Source organism: Peromyscus californicus, unplaced genomic scaffold (assembly GCF_007827085.1).
Source record: "Peromyscus californicus insignis strain IS unplaced genomic scaffold, ASM782708v3 Scaffold_7__1_contigs__length_154581171, whole genome shotgun sequence".
NCBI lineage: Eukaryota > Metazoa > Chordata > Mammalia > Rodentia > Cricetidae > Peromyscus > Peromyscus californicus.
In genome coordinates, this window is record NW_026294595.1 from 79644174 (window position 1) to 79661433 (window position 17260).

The following is a 17260-nucleotide window of genomic DNA, read 5'->3' on the forward strand; positions in this document are numbered from 1 at the left end:
ATTTTTGTGTGTTTAGAATCCTTTTTAAAGCCTTTTCAGGCTTTATATGGATGTTGGGTGCCATTTGTTGCCCAAGTATTCCTGTCCTGTAGCTGCTCTCAAATAATCACTCAGAGGCTTAATATTAATTGTAAATGTTTGACCAATAGCTCAGGCTTATTGCTAACTAGCTTACATTTTAAGTTAACCTCTTGTTTAGTAGTAGAGGGACCAGCCTTAATATTACACATCCCAGGGGCTCAGGAGAGAGAACACAAACGGTGAGGACTATTTTCGGGAAATAGAATCTCAGCACACCGAGCACCTTAATCCATTCACTTTAATTCTCTAGAATAACATCCTATTTACACAGCTTCAGTTCTGTTCTTGTGCCTAGCTCCTTTCTTGCCCGATTTCTCTCTATATTCATCTACTGCTCCCTCTAAGTTCTATCTTAATTCTCTGGTCTTAATTCTGCCTCATCTAGGTCCTTATCATTGCATTCTTACCCAGCTAGTACTTCCCCATCTGACTCTTCCTCATCTTCCATCTCATCCACACATTCTCTCTGGGCAAAATCCTCCTAATCCCTCTCCGTTCTCTGTCTCTCTGTCCTCCCCAAGTCTCTCAGGAGTCCAGTTATAAACCCAAGCAATAGCAGTCCCCTAGTCAAGCAAGGTCACCAGGCTTGAATTCTTGTGTGGTCATAAAGGCAGGTAAGAGTTTCCTCAGGCAGTGATTGTCAGGCTTTCAGGGTCAAACAGAGAGTTGATAAGAATCACATAGAGGGGCAGTAATTGTTAATTGTCATTTGCAACCCAATAGGGAAGTGACTAATGAATTAGCATTGTCATAATCAGCTGAAATCCTACTTTGTATATTTTTGTGGCTTGCAGCATTAACCCATATTCCTTGTTTACACTCTGCCACATGGTGGTACTTTTATTAGTATGGCACATTCATCTCCTGCTCCCTCTGTGTCTGGCTGGTGACTCCTCTGACTCCCCTTCTTCATCCCATCAGTCTCAGTGTGGCTTTCCCACCTAACTTTATCCTGTTCAGCTATTGGCCAGTCAGCTTGTTTATTATTTATTTATTTATTTATTTTTGGTTTTTCGAGACAGGGTTTCTTTGTGTAGCTTTGTGCCTTTCCTGGAACTTGCTTTGTAGACCAGGCTGGCCTCGAACTCACAGAGATCCACCTGCCTCTGTCTCCCAAGTGCTGGGATTAAAGGTGTGCGCCGCCACCGCCCAGCCAGCTTGTTTATTAAGCCAATCATAGCGACATACATTCACACAGTGTACAGAAGGATTATTCCACAGCAGGGTGCTGAGTCAATATTAGTGGCACAGTTATTAAGATAGTTGTGGGGCTTCAAGTGTAGCTCATTGGCACAGGAAACATTTACATGAGAGAAGTCTAGATTCAATCCCCAGAACTTCAAGAAGTAAAGATGGATTCAGAAGGCGTGTCTTACTATAGGAATGTTGAAGATCCTTTCTGCTGGTGGTGGCACACACCTTTAATCCCAGCACTTGGGAGGCAGGGGCAGGTGGATCTCTGAGTTTGAGGCCAGCCTGGTCTACTGATTGAGTTCCAGGAAAGCTAGAGTTACACAGAGAAACCCTGTCTCAGGATGTGGTGTGGGGGTGGAGATCCTTGTCTTGGATAATTTTTTTTTTTTTTTTGTTTTTTGTTTTTCGAGACAGGGTTTCTCTGTGTAGCTTTGCGCCTTTCCTGGATCTCGCGCTGTAGTCCAGGCTGGCCTCGAACTCACAGAGATCCGCCTGGCTCTGCCTCCCGAGTGCTGGGATTAAAGGCGTGCGCCACCACCGCCCGGCGTCTTGGATAATTTTATGTTAACACAACCTAAAGTCAACCGAGAGTAGGGAATCTCTATTAAGAAAATGCCTCCCAAGCCAGGCAGTCGTGGCACATGCCTTTAATCCCAGCACTCGGGAGGCAGAACCAGGCGAATCTCTATGAGTTCGAGGCCAGCCAAGTCTACAAAGTAAGTTCCAGGACAGACACCAAAGCTACATAGAGAAACTCTGTCTCAAAAAACAAAAAACAGCCGGGTGGTGGTGGCGCACGCCTTTAATCCCAGCATTCGGGAGGCAGAGCCAGGCGGATCTCTGTGAGTTCGAGGCCAGCCTGGGCTACAGAGTGAGTTCCAGGATAGGCTCCAAAGCTACACAGAGAAACTCTGTCTCGAAAAAACCAAACCAAACCAAACAACAACAAAACAAAAACAAAAACAGAAAAGGGTATGAGGACAAATCATTAGAATGTAGTCAGCTGTTGTTGTTATTCCTATCTATAGACAAGGAAACTGACAGAGCGGATGCAAATTGCCCAGGTTTACTCCTTTAATGAGATGAGAAGTCTGGATTCAAAGCAACATCCGTTCTGCGCTATTACCACAAATTTGCAGATAAGAAACCGTGGTGACATGTTAAGCTAAAATCTCGGGTCGGGAATGGTGACAGCAAAAGTTATTACGGACTTGATTTGTTCCTCTCATCGTCAAGAAAAGAGCATTAGCCAAGACCACAGAACGCTTTAACAGACTCCTTATCCCCTAAACATGAGAGGCATTTCATGGCTCTCAGCGCTGTTCCCTAAAATGGTCCTTTTGCCTGAACTGAACTGATTGGCAGTCAGGTTTCAACAGGGAGGAGCCCAGCTCTGCAACTCAGTAATTAAATTCCAAGAAGCGCGGGAGATCCCAGACCAATAGGCGGGATGTTTCCGGCCTCCCTCGGAAATCTGGGCAGCGGAGTCATCAGTTCCGGGCCGTGACGCTCGCTCACGCGTTGAGCCCGCCCCCTGAGATCGCTCTGCGCTTGTGCACCTCTAATAATCCGGGAGTTGAGCCCTAGCCCCGCCCATTGTCCCGGAAGTGAATACGGGAGGGCCTCACACCCCTCAGCCGGCTGGGGCGCAGCCATTTTAATTCATATCTGAGTGGGCGGTGGCGATTCCTGTGGCGGCTCTGGCTCTGCTGGGCAAGGGGTAGTGGGGGGGGGATTGTTTTTAGCTTAATTTTTCCTTTCTAGCTTCCCATTGCCGGCCAGCGCGTACGTTGTAATCCCCCGAGGCCATGTCAGGAGACGCAGCGGCGGAGCAGGTGAGGAGCGAGAGCGGTGGGGCCTCGTGGCGAACTCTTTCTCTCTCCGGCCCTGTGGGTGCGAACCCTCCAGAGGTGTTCGCGTGAGGAAGGGCTCTGGAGGTCTGCTGACCCCCGGGGACGGGAGAGCACCCCCTGAGGTCGCCCAGTAGTGTGGCCTCTCCGTGGCGTCCATATGAACAAGCATTTGACCCAAAACAATAGCTGAGCGGTGGCTTCGCCCTGTTGATCGCAGTTCTTCGGTCGGGACGGCGTATTTGAAACCATTTTGGTGTTCCGGTAGTTCCGGATTATTTTAACGTATACCTGCCTTGGCACTATTTCCCTCTTCTGCTCCCCAGTCCTCTGTCCCCAGAAATAGAAACGAAACCAATCTGGAAAAATAGTCCCCCCCGAGAGCGCGAAGGTAAAAAGCAACAGTCCGGAAGCAGAGCATGGCTATGCCGAACTTTGGGGGGAATTTTGTGGATTTTTCTCTCGTCTTTGTTTTTGCTTTTGCGGCTACGCAAACTTGTTGCAGGATTTGATAAATTGAAAACAGGAAATGTGCTTTGGTCACTGTAGGCACCTGCTGCTTGAATGGTAGATAAGAGTGATATTTAAGTATTTTAAAAATCAAATTTTTAAATATGAGATCCCCTTCTTCCTTTTGCTGTCTTTTTTATTTTTTAGATAGGGTTTTACTGTGTAGCCCTAACTAGGCGCGACCTAGTAGTGACAGTCTTGCTTCCTTGGCCTCTCCAGTGCTAGGATTAGCTGAGAATACTGACTGTGCATCTTCACGTCGGGTTCTTTTACTCTTTTATAGCCTGAATTTTGTAGGATAGTATTTGCCTTTTATTGCAAAAAAAAAAAAAAAGAAAGAAAAAAGAACAAAAACAAAATGATTTTATGAGAGAGGTGTTTTTCGATCTTGATCCTAGCATATTTATTTATATTTTTAAAAGAAAGGTAGTCCTAGGCCGGGAGGTCGTGGCGCACGCCTTTAATCCCAGCACTCGGGAGGCAGAGCCAAGCCGATCTCGTGTGAGTTCAAGGCCAGCCTGGTCTACAGAGTGAGTTCCAGGAAAGGCACTAAAACTAAAAAAAAAGAAAAAAAAGAAAGAAAAAGAAAAGAAAAGTAGTCCTTCAAAGTCCTAAGTTTCCTGTTGCTGTAGCAATGAAATATGCTTGTATTTTCTTTTTTCCAGTTTCCAGCTTATAATGTGAAACATGGAGGTGATGGGGGACATAAATAGGACTGTTTGTTAATGAAGTGTGGGTAAACTATAAATTTAATTACTTTGGGAAAGTGAGCAAAGCTCACGTGTGCTTGAGGACCGATTTCATCCCTGAAATCTTGGCATTGCTTTTGCATTCTACCTCCAGTTGGGATGCCCACGAATACAGTGCCTTTGAACTATTTTACCAAAATTGTTTTTTTACTCCACTCTTTCTGGGTTAATATTTTTGTTTTCTGAAAGTGAAGCAAATGTTGGATGTGTCTGACATTCATTGCTTTATATAAAATCGTAAAGACAAAAATATTGCCACCATTTTGTTTATAGAACTGTGTGGGTTTTTTGTTTGTGTCATCCTGTTCCACCCCAGATGGAGCTTGAACCCAGGGCCTTGTGCGCGCAGGGAAGCACTCAACCGCTGAGTTAGAGGCTCAACAAGAAGTGTGATGCTATAATGAAAACTTAGAAACCTTTAGCCTCCAGCCCCTTTTATTTTGACAGTGTCACTATGTAGTCCTGGCTGGCATGTAACTTGCTGTGTAGATCAGGCTGGCTTCGAATTAATGGAGATAGCCTGCCTCTGCCTTGTTAAATGCTAGGAGTAAAGATGGTGCACCACCACAGCTAGCTTTTTTTTTTTTTTTTTTTTCAAGTTCAGGAAAATACTCTAACTCAAGCTGGTCTTGAACTCATTGCAATCCTTCTGCCTCACAATCCTGAGTGCTGAGATTGTATATCTGAGACCACCACACCAGGCTTGCCTCCTTTGAATTTTGTTGTGCAGTTTACAACAAAAAAAGTTGAAGAAAAAATTCATTACCACCTATTATAATTTTCATTGAACCCAACAATGGTTACAGGTTTTGTCATATATATATATATGTGTGTATGTATGTATGTACGTGCGTGCTGTTATATATTGTATTACATATATGTATTTACACATGTATATTTTGTGTATGGTGGTTCTGGGGCTCAAATCAAGGATCTTGCTCATGTTAGGCAAGCCCTCTACTACAGATATATACCTCTAACCTTGACATTCTTTCTCCATACTCATTTCTCTGATAGTTGACCTGTTACACTTCAGTCCAAACTATTTCAGCATTCTCTTATATAATGGCATTAATGTTGTTACATAACTACCATACCATTATCCCACTCAAAATCTAGTTATACTGTATTTTTGTTTTATTTTTTTCAAGATGGGGTCTTGTACAAGTTTGAGGACAGGCTGGCTTCAAACTCAGTTTGTAGCTGATGATGACCTTAAACTTCCACCTCTAGGTGATACTAGGATCCTAGGTTCTCTCCAGTGCCCCGGCTCAATAATGATGTACTTCTAACATAATCCATATTCAGATTTGTCATTGCCCCAAGAACATGATTTATAGGGCTGGGAATGTTGCTCATTTGATAAGAGTGTTTATGTAGTATGCACAAGGTTCTGGAATCCAACCTGGGGTAGATCCTGAGCTCTACCTAAGCCAGGCTTTGTGATGAAGACATGTAATCCCAGCACTCAGGAGTTGGAAGTCAGAGGATCAGAAGTTCAGAGTCATTGTTGGCGACATAGTGAGTTTAAAGGCAGTCTGGGCTATTAAGAGACCTTGTCTCAATAACAACAACAACAACAAAAGCAAAACAAGAAAACCACCAAACAAAAATTTAATCTAAGTAAAACACTGAATCCAGTATTTATATATTTATCTCATAACCATCCTTCCTATTAGCTTTCACCTTCCTCTTCACTTATGTTATCTGTTTGAAAAGACGGTTATTTTATCGTTTTCTGAGATTTTGTTTGGAGAGTTTTTGATGGTGTCATTTAGTAGATCTTTTACTCTTGGAGTATTTCTTGTAGGATTTATAGTTGGGTCTATTCTCAGTCTTGATAATTTTGAAGTTAAGTATCTTGGATAGAATATAATACAGTAGTGGGGGTGGTAGGGGTGGCGCAAGTCTTTAATCCTAGCACTCAAGAGGCAGAGGCAGGCGGATCTCTGAGTTCAAGGCCCGCCTGGTTTACAAAGTGAGTTCTAGGACAGCCAGGACTATTACACAGAGAAACCTAACTATGTCTTGAAAAAACCAACCCCATCCTTCAAGATACATATAAAATATAGGTAGGGTGTATGTGTGCGCTCAAGTGTGCCACAGTGGGCTTGGTGGAGGTCAGAGGACCTCCTTTAAAAGTCAGTTCTTTCCTACTCTGTAGATCCTGGAGATTCAACTAAGGCTTGGTGGCAAGCACTTTATCTTGCTGGCCCAAAAGGCACTTTATTGTTGTTTGAGACAGGTAACTTCTCTGTGTAACTGCCCTGGCTGTTCTGGAACTCAATCTGTAGCCCAGGCTGGCCTAGAACTCACAGATTTCTCCTGTCTCTGCCTCCTGAGTGCTGTGACTAAAGGCGTACAACATCACTGTCTCACTTTGGCTTTTAACTTTTTAAATGTATGAGTGTTTTGCTTGCATGTTTGTACACTGTACCATGTACCTACCACCCAAGAAGGTCAGAGGTGGGACTTTTGATCCCCTGGAAATGGAGGTACTGTTGTGAGCTGCCATGTGGGTGCTGGGAACTAAACGTGGGTCCTTTGCCAGAGCAGTAAGTGCTCTTAATCACTGAGAGTCATACTCCTCTCTCACCCCTCAATGGCTTTTACATGTAGTGATACTTTTCAAGCAAGCGGAAAAAGAAATAATGTATGGTGTATTTATCACAGAGCTGCTCTTTTCCTCTGCCTTCATTGCATTGAAGTAAATCTCAGTTGCTTTAGCTAAAGTATTAATTAAATGATACGACGGGATTTAAAATGTGAATTGGCTGTACAGTTCTTGGTGTTTAAGACAGTGGCCAGTGGAAATCTGGAGAAATTGAGTACTTAAAATGACCTCTTCTGGCTGGAGAGGTGGCTCGGTGGCTAAGAGTGCTTGCCGCTCTTGTAAAAGGACTGGGTCTGGAGTTCAGTTCCTAGTGCCCATTTTGGGAGGCTCACAAGCACTTGTAAATCCAACTCCAGGGGATCTGATGCCCTCTTTTGGTCTCATCTCATGCACATAAATGAAAATAAAACCTTTTTAAAAAATGACCCTTAAGTATGGGTAAGAAAACCTAAACAGAACTGAAGACTGTTAAGAGACTAGCATGGTGGCACACACCAGTGATCCCAGCATTCAAAAACTGAAGTAGGAGGATCTTGGGTAGAGTCTGTTCTGAACTATGTAACAAGTCTTTCTCAGAGGGGGTACAAAAGAATAAGAAAAGCATTTTTTTTGTAGTTATTTTGATTTTTCGGGGTGGTCTTTTTCACCCAGAGGAGTCATGAGTCAGTGTTTTTCTACTAGTGAAAAAAAGCTTGGAGAGAATAGAGAAAATAGGAAAAATATATGTACTTTGATATACTTCTTAATGAGGAAAAATAATTGAAACCCTTATAGGAGTATGAAACATAGTTTATATTGTTAGTACTTAAAATCTGTTTAAAAATAACAGTATTACCAAATAATTTAAAATTCAAGGTATACATGAGGGGAGAAAATTGAGAAGAAAGCAGGATAACAAAATATGTTGGAGAGTGTATTTTTGGACCCAATTATTTTTATATGTTTAATAAAATTTCTCTGTTATAGCCTTTTCTATGTTCTTCTCTCCTGTTTTAAATGGTATTTAGTATAAGATAATTTTGAGTAGGTAAATAGGTTTGATTTTAATATTTCTTAGGAAAAATGGACTTCCTCTACTTTATTTGGCAATAATTGTTCCTAAGGGTACTAGATCTGTCCTTTTTTTTTTTTTCATTTTGAAAGGGACTGTTAGTAGAGATTGTATTTGTTGAATATTAGGTTGTTTCTGGACATAAAGATATGTATATCCCAGGTAGAAGGACAAAATCAGAATCCATGTGTTTGTATCTATTCATATCGCCAAAAAACAGTTCATGGTTTTAAACTTTTCTATCATATCCCATATCTGCATTTCTCCTTAAACAAAATCCAGTTGTAAATCTGGGTCATTTTGTTAGGACTGTTGGCAATTGTATGAGGAGAGACCTAAAAAGGGGTTTGAATCAGTGAGGTTTTATTTAGTGGTAGGGTATTTATAGTCTAGGCTGACTTGGAACTCTTGAGCATTGAGTACTGGGATTTTAAGTATATACTACCTTACCCAGCTATTTAAATTATTTATGGTTTGATAGATAATTTAATTCTGTAAATATTGAATAAAATTAGAATGACAAAAACTTTGTTCTTTACTCTATTTTCATAATATGCCACTTAATCTAGTGAATTAATATCTTGGCTATTTTTGATTGAAAGCCTTGTTGGTCAAATTCCAAAGGTTAAGTTTTTGCTTTTTGTGTTTTCCTTCTTTTGTTGTTTGTTAACTGGGTCTTTGGTAGCTCAGACTAGCTTTGAACTCCATGTTCCAAGTGCTGGAATTATAGGCATGTACTCAGCTCAAAGATTTCTCTTTTTCCATGGGTGACCTGTTGCAGTCTCCCTGATGCTAGATTATAGGTGTGCCTCCAACAAGCTAGACTTTTTCTTCTGTTTTTTGGTAGTATTGAGGATTGAACTTCGGGCAGCATTCTTTTTTTTTTTTTGGTTTTTCAAGACAGGGTTTCTCTGTGTAGCTTTGCGCCTTTCCTGGAACTCACTTGGTAGTCCAGGCTGGCCTCGAACTCACAGAGATCTGCCTGGCTCTGCCTCCCGAGTGCTGGGATTAAAGGCGTGCGCCACCACCGCCCGGCAAACTTCGGGCAGCATTCTTGATAGACAAATGCTTTACCACTGAACTATATCTCTAGCCCAGGAGGTTTTTTGTTGTTGTTGTTGTTTGTTTTTTTGTTTTTTTAAATGATGATTTTTTTTGCATTGCTGGGTATTGAACCTTGATTATGCTAGCTCATGTTCTACAGAACTACATCCCCAGCCCTTTGTACATTTGTGTTTGCTTCCTAGGGGATGAAGAAGTGGGTATGATTACTATTTCAACCAACACCTTACTCTTAGATTTTTTTTTAAAGTTTTTAAATTGAGTATGATTTTTGTTTTTGGAAAAATTGGAGGGGTCATTGTTATGTAATACCAGATACGGACTGCTTTTCTTGAACACAATTTATTTACATGGGCAAAGGAACATAGGACCGAGCTGGCATCTAATCCTAAATGTGACACCTATCCTGTAATATACTTTATTCATTGAGCATGTTAGTTGGCTCAATTAGCTTGTACTTACTCCAAGAAAGTCATAAAATGCTGCCATGGCTTATTTTCCTATTTTTCTTTTGAAAAACTCACTATATAGACCAGAATGGCTTTGAGATCCCCTTGCCTCTGCCTCCTAAGTACTGGGATTGAAGGTGTGCACTACCATATTAGGCCTGTTTTTATTTTTGGAAGAAGGTTGCAGAGATAAAAGACTTCAAACATGTACTATATGCAGTTTTCTTGGTGTTTTAGCAAAAATTAAGTTAGGATCATTTGTGTTTGGTACCATCTTATATTTTATGGATACATGATATTTGGAAAATGTATTTAGAACAGAGTAGATAATTGTCATGCAGGTAATAGTCATGTTGTTTCATGATATTCTTGAAGTAATTTTTCTTGTGTTAAACATTGTACAGTGAACATGCTTACACAGAATATATGTTACGGCCTGGGGTTTTGTGGTAGGGGTATATGTGTACATATATTTATAGCCTATGAGTCCACTGGAATGTTAATAGCAGAATCCTATTAGCCTGTTGCTCTAAAAGGCACATTGAACAAAACAGTACAAAATAAAAATAGTGCAAGAGGAAATGATACATGAGGAGCATTGCTGTAAGATTATGGTAGGGTACTTGCCTGGCATGCACCAGACATAAAGCTTCCGAGGTGGGGATCAAAAATTGAGTGGGGAAAGGAAGAAAGTAGAGAGAGAGGAAGCTGCTTCCTGGCCTAATGGGGCATGCTGGTTGGTTTATTTGGTGGTTTCCATGGTGTTAGGGATGGAACCCAGGGCCTTAGGCATTTTAGTCAAATGCATTTTGATTTGTTTGTGCTACATGGTCTTACTCTATAATTGGGTTACCCTGGAACTCACTATATAGCTTAGGCTGGCCACAAACTCAAGGCAGTTCTGCCTCACTCAGTCTCCTAAGTGCTATGTTGTAGGCATAAGTCACCATACCTGAATAATATTGTTACATAGTAAACTGTTTTGACAGCGTCTTGCTATGTAGCTGAAGCTGCCCAGAAACTCCTTATCTTGTCTCAGCTTCCTGAGTAAGACGGGGTTTAACTCTGTAGCCCCAGGAGTCTTGGAACTCATAAAGATTCACCTGTCTCTGCCTCTCTAGTGTTGGCGTTAAAGGTATGCAACACACCTTACTATTTTATTTGTTTGAGACAGGGTCTCACTTTGTAGCTCTGGCTGGCCTGGAACTCACCACATAGACCTTAAACTCACAGTGATCCTCCTGCTTCTGCCTCCTGAGCATGTACACCATTCCTGGCTACACCTTACTTTTGGGGGAGGGTTTTTCTGTGTAGTTTTGGTGCCTGTCTTGGATCTCGCTCTGTAGACCAGGCTGGCCTCGAACTCACAGAGATCCACCTGGCTCTGCCTCCCGAGTGCTGGGATTAAAGGCGTGTGCCACCACCGCCCAGCTACACTTTACTTTTTAAGTTGTCTGTCCATCCTTCTCCCACTCTCCCCCTCCCAACCAGGCTCGCCTCTAGAACTTATAGATAGATGCACTGCCACTGCCCAGTGCATTTTAAGTTTTTTATCTCTGAAAATAATGAGGGTGTTCTTTATTCTATGCTATATATTTTGATTAAAAATATATATTGTAAGGGGGGCTGGAGACCACTTCTCTTCTAGAGGACCCAGATTCAATTCCCAGCAGCCACATGGCAGCTCATAACTGCCTGTAACTCCAGTTTCAGGGGATCCGACACTGCCCCACAGACATACATGCAGACAAGCATGATTGCACATGAAATAAAATAAATACATTTTAAAAATACTGTAAATATTTAAGGCAGTAACCCAGTTATTATTATAAAGTATTATGTACTATGTAATTATATGTGCTAGACCTTTGTTTAGAATACATCATTTCCAACACCAGTAATGCATTGAAATTGTGATGGTCAAGATGTCACTAAACAGCCCTGGTAGTCGTGGCACACACCTTTAATCACAGTACTTGGGAGGCAGAGGCAGGAGGATCTCTTGAGTTCCAGGATAGCCTGATCTACAGAGTGAGTTCCAAGACACTACACAGAGAAACCCTGTCTCCAAAAACAAACAAACAAACAAAAAGGTCACTAAACTTTTTTGTGGTGGAATTTTTCAACACCATTATAAGTCCTGTTTAGGGGTTGGGGATTTAGCTCAGAGGGCCCTGGGTTCGATCCTCAGCTCAAAAAAAAAAGTAAGTCTTGTTTGGTGTGTGGCATTGACTAAAATATTGGACCATTTACTGTTTCTCATAGTGGAGTTCGGGACCCATTTTTGTCACAGTTATTTAGGTTCTTTATGAAAATACAGGTGAAATCTGTGATTTCAGATTGCTGTTTCTAATCCTGTGAGTAAACTGAGAATCTTCGTTTAAAACACGTAGTAAAAAACAGAAAATAACATGTACTTGAGGTGATTTTAAGAAAATGAAAGGTTGCAAACCTCAGAATTCTGGAAGAGGATAAATGTCCTTATATTCATTCACTTAGCTCAAGCTTTCCTTGATAGTCTCATAGTACAGAACCTGCTGGCCTTGAATTTAGTCTTCCAGCTTCAATTTCCCAAGTGCTGGGGTTGCAAGCATGAACCATTAAGCCCAGCTGTAAGTTGCTTTTAAATATATACTTGATAAAAGTAAATAGTAAAATTGCAGACTATATGAGAATAATGTATTACTGATTTTTGTCCTTAACACTCCCTAACTATGGTTCGTATTCATTCAATAATGGAAAATACTTCAAAATGGGAATTGAGGCTCATCTTTGCTTGTTCAGTTGGTCTCAGGCAAGAAGAGCTTATTATCCAAGCATAGATTTCCTTCTAAATTTTCATCTTTTTTTAATGATATCCTTTCCCCCTTAATTCATATGTATATTTGTTTATTTTGAGACAGGGTCTCTATGTAGCCCTGTCTATCCTATCCTGGAACTTGCTATGTAGACCAGGCTGGCATAAAACTAGGAGATCTACCTGCCTCTGCTTCCCAAGTACTGGGATTAAAGGCATGTGCCACCATGCCTGGTTCGTTCACATTAAAGCTTTGTTTTAAAATTATTTTTAATTACGTATATGTGCATTGTGCTTGTGCATATGAATGCAAGTGCCCTCAGAGGTCAGAGGATCAGATCCCTCTAGAGCTGGAGTTACAGGTGGTTGCAAGCTGCCTGATGTGGGTTCTGGGAATTGAACCTACTGACCAATCTGTACAGCTCCTTCCCCTCCCCCATATTTTTGTTTTGTTTCACTTAGATGAAGCCATTCTCTTTAATTGTATGTATGTGTATAGCCCAGGTGTCCTAGAACTCATTATGTAACCTGGGCTGGTCTTTGAATTTGTTACAATCTGCCTGTCTAAGCTGATTTGTTTTTCAGTTTTACTTTGAATCCCCTATGTAACACTACTCCAGTTTACCTTGAATAGTTATTTGGAGAAGGCTCTATCCTCCAGTCTCTTTTACCTTCCTAGTAGGAACAGAAAGAATTGCATATTTTCCTTGTGTTTTTATTTTTGTTTTTATGATGCTGAAATTAAACTCAGGGCCTCATTCATGGCTAGGCAAATACTTTAGCATTGAGCTATACACCCATCCTTCATTATTCTTTTTTTTTTTTTTTTTTTTGGTTTTTCGAGACAGGGTTTCTCTGTGTAGCTTTGCGCCTTTCCTGGAACTCACTTTGTACAGCCCAGGCTGGCCTCGAACTCACAGAGATCCGCCTGGCTCTGCCTCCCGAGTGCTGGGATTAAAGGCGTGCGCCACCACCGCCCGGCCCCTTCTATACTTTTTATCTTCCCCTCGCCCCCTCTAGGGGGCCCAGTGAGTTTCATTAGGGTTGCTTTCAGGAGCATGGGTGTCTTACCAGTGGTCATACCACTGAAGAAAATGTCTCCTTCTGACCCAGCAACTATTAACTGCCTGTAGATGCCCAGAAGGGGCCTAGTGAACCCATGTTTATGGACCCAGTCATTTACAAGTCTAATACAGGTAATCACAGCTGCTGTGTGTTCAAGGGTGCAGTGGCCATGTCCTACCAGGAAAACAGCTTTCTGCACCATACCCCCTTCCTCTGGTCTTTTAATCCTTTCCATTCCCTTTCCTGAGGTGTTCTGTGAGCCTTGGGGGGAAGGTGATGTAGATGTCCCAATTTAAAACTGAGCATTCAATAGTCACTTACTCTCCTCACTTTGACCAGTCATGAGTCTGCGATAATTAACTGCTACGTACTGCAAACAGAAGCTTTTCTGACCAAACCTGGCAGTAGCACTGATATATGGGCATAAACATAGTTATATAGAAGGCAGTTTGACAGGTACATCATGGCCATTTAACAAAATAATTGTAGCTTCCTCACTGAGGCCTGTGACATTCGTCACAGTCTTTTTAACCAGATTTACACTACCATGTCTCTTTTTTTCATATCCTAGGAAACTTGAGCTTTTCTTTCTTCTGTAGTGTGACAGAAGAATGCTCTTAGCTGGATGGTACAAAACAAGAAAAACAATCCACAATTTTTTCTTGCTGTATTTTGCTGATTGCACTTTAGCATGTTTCTCTGTTCTAGAGTGTAATTTCTGGAAACTACTGATTGGATTTGAGGCTTGGCCAGATTCACCTCAGGTGTTTTTATTTTCTTTCAAGTGTGTTTCATAGATGATATTGTAAATCTCATATGGAATTAAGCTACGAGGCACACACTGTCTGGTTGTCTTTTTCTGATTTTAAGATTAGTTGGTGTTGGGTGGTGGTTGCACATACCTTTAATCCCAGCAGTTGGGAGGCAGAGGCAGGTGGATCTTTGAGTTCAAGGCCAGCCTGGTCTATAGATCAAGTTCTAGGACAACAAGGGCTACACGGAGAAACCCTGTCTCAAAAAAAAAAAAAAGGATAGCTTTTAACCTTGGCTACCTACTGGTTCGTAACTGACGATTAAAGGATTTTTGTTGTGGAATTTGAATGTGGCCATAGCTAATAAGCAAGGGCATGTGTTGTAATCATTTTGGATAGCTTCCATTGTAGTTGGTTTTTGGGGTTTGTTTGTTTGACTGCCCTAAATTGTTTATTGGGTATGAATTTCACAAGAGTCACTGTTACTGTGCTCGAGAGTACTGTACCTTCTCCCAGCTGCAGTGTGAGAACCACCAATAGGGTGGTGGAACTTGGCCACAGCTCTTGCTCCTGCAGATTGTCAGCCCACAGAGATCTCCCTGTGCTGGTTTGGTGATTACTGAGTGTCAGGGTTTCTACTAATAGCTTTATGGATGGGACCAATGAGGATAACCTCAAAGAATTTACATGTGGAATCTTCACCAAACTAGTAAGAATTCAGGACACTCAAGGCCTGGCAGTGGCATCAAGCTCTCCCCTCAGCAACAGACTGAAGTCTTTTACCTTCCGTTGTTAATACAGTTGAGAATTACCTATGTGGATTACTTTACAAACATTTTACTTCATCATTGGACAGAGGAAAATAGAACTACAAGGGTTGATCTTGTTGTTCCTATAGTTGTTTATGTATAGAATTTTCAAGCTTTAATGAAATTGTGTTTTTCTTCCCTTTTTGGGGGGGGGGGTTTTCGAGACAGGGTTTCTCTGTGTAGCTTTGCGTCTTTCCTGGGACTCACTTGGTAGCCCAGGCTGGCCTCGAACTCACAGAGATCCGCCTGGCTCTGCCTCCCGAGTGCTGGGATTAAAGGCGTGCGCCACCACCGCCCGGCCCCTTTTTTTTTTTTTTTTTAAACTAATCTCTGAGCATTTTCTTTTAACATTTTGTTTATGGCTCCACCCTCACCCCACCCGTGTGTGTGTGTGTGTGTGTGTGTGTGTGTGTGTGTGTGTGTGTGTGTGTTGCTAGGATTAAGCTTGGTCGGAAAAATTGATTTTGAAACAGTCTTACCTGGAACTCAGACTAATCTCAGAGTCCATGGCAATCCTCTTACCTTAGTCTTCTTAGTGTTTACATTGCATATATGTAGACCAAATATTAGTGGTTTTAGTTTCTTACTTTATATATTTTATAGTATATAATTATTTCATTTGAGGGGTTAATTTTCTGTCAAGATCTTGAGTTCTAGCTGAGTTCTCATAAACTATTAGACACTTTAAATAATTCTCACAGTACAAAATTAAACATCCTTACACTTTTGTATTACTGTGACAAAACACCGTGAACAAGGTAATTTGAAAGTTTAAGCCAGGCGGTGGTGCGGCATGGTGGTGCATGCCTTTAATCCCAACACTCAGTGAAGCACAGGCAGGAGGATCTCTATGAGTTCCAGGACAGCTAGGTCTACACAGAGAAACCCTGTCTCAAAAAACCAAAAAAGAAAGAAAGTTTAATGGGCTTATTTATATAAGTTCAGGGAGTTAGAGTCCAAAGCAGATGCATGGTGGCAGGAACAGTTGAGAACTCATTTCCTGATCCATACTGGGAGTCTTTTGGAATCTCAAAGCCTACCCCCAGTGACACACCCCCTGCAGCAGGGCTGCACTTCCTAATTCTTACCACACAGTTTAACCAACTGGGGATCAAGTCTTCCAACATACACATACCTCTGGGGGGTCATTCTCATTCAAACCACCACACAAGAGTTTAAAAAACAAACAAAACAAAACAAAAAACGCAGCAGTAAACCTTGGCAGTGTTTTTTGGTTTTGCTTGCTTTTTTTTTGTTTGTATGTTTATTTTTTGTTTTTTATCAACAGTCATTTTTCCCTTGAGAGGGCACAGATCTTAGTACCAGGGGAAAAATGATTGTCCTAATTTTTAGTAACAAATTTAGTATGTTATTGGGTTTATTGTGTGTACAATTGTTGCTAAAGTTTTCCTTCCTGGCCCACAGTCAGAACAAATCTCTCTCACCTGCCAGTCCCACAGCCTCTCAAACCCGACCAAGTAAACACAGAGACTTATATTGGTTTCAAACTGTATGGCCGTGGCAGGCTTCTTGCTAACTGCTCTTACAGCTTAAATTAATCCATTTCCATTAATCTATACCTTGCCACATGGCTCGTGGCTTACCGGCATCTTCACATGCTGTTTGTCATCGTGGCGGCTGGCAGTGTCTCTCTGACTCAGCCTTCCACTTCCCAGCTTTATTCTCCTCCTTGTCCCGCCTACACTTCCTGCCTAGCCAATGGCCAATCAGTGTTTTATTTATTGACTAATTAGCAACACATTTGCCATACAGAACATCCCACAGCACTTCCCTTTTTTTTTTCAAAAGGAAGGTTTTAACCTTAACAAAGTAAAATTACATATAATTTGGGAATTTGGGCGTAGCTTCTCTTACTACTTCCTGCTGGAGGGGGGCGCTGTATCTTATGGGGAAACAAAGAAAATTTTAGGATTATGGAATAGTCTGTGAGGCTGTATCGTCTGAGCCAGTTGCCTTCAAACCATTCTGGATGTTGGATCATCTGGGCCATGGTGTCATCGGAGACTTTCAGGGGGTCTTGGCTGGTCAAACCTGATGTATCTTAATCTTGAACAAATCCATAGCCTCTGGCTCTCTGTGGAAACAAAAGAGACTCTTTTCCAAAGCAACATATCCTTATATCCAAATTTTGAAGTCAAAGTACCTTTAAAGTATACATTTTGACATAACTCAACAGCTTTTACAATCAAATGTTTTTCTGCAGTTAAAAGTCCCAAAGACAACACAATCCAGATTCTCTGTGTAATATCCATTTTT

The 17260-nt window shown here is 41.4% G+C and overlaps 1 protein-coding gene across 2 annotated transcripts in view; it reads left to right on the forward strand.

Annotated features, from left to right (window-relative positions):
• Positions 1 to 2896: 2896 nt before the first annotated feature.
• The window catches only part of Cstf3 (cleavage stimulation factor subunit 3), an 86263-nt gene continuing 71899 nt past the window's right edge, over positions 2897 to 17260 (forward strand). For both annotated transcript variants that reach the window (XR_008215106.1, XM_052724603.1), the window contains exon 1: positions 2897 to 3110. Coding sequence is in view for 1 of the 2 variants with exons in the window: in XM_052724603.1 (XP_052580563.1) it covers positions 3084 to 3110 (27 nt within the window). In the remaining variant the exon portion in view is untranslated. The remainder of the gene's footprint in view (positions 3111 to 17260) is intronic.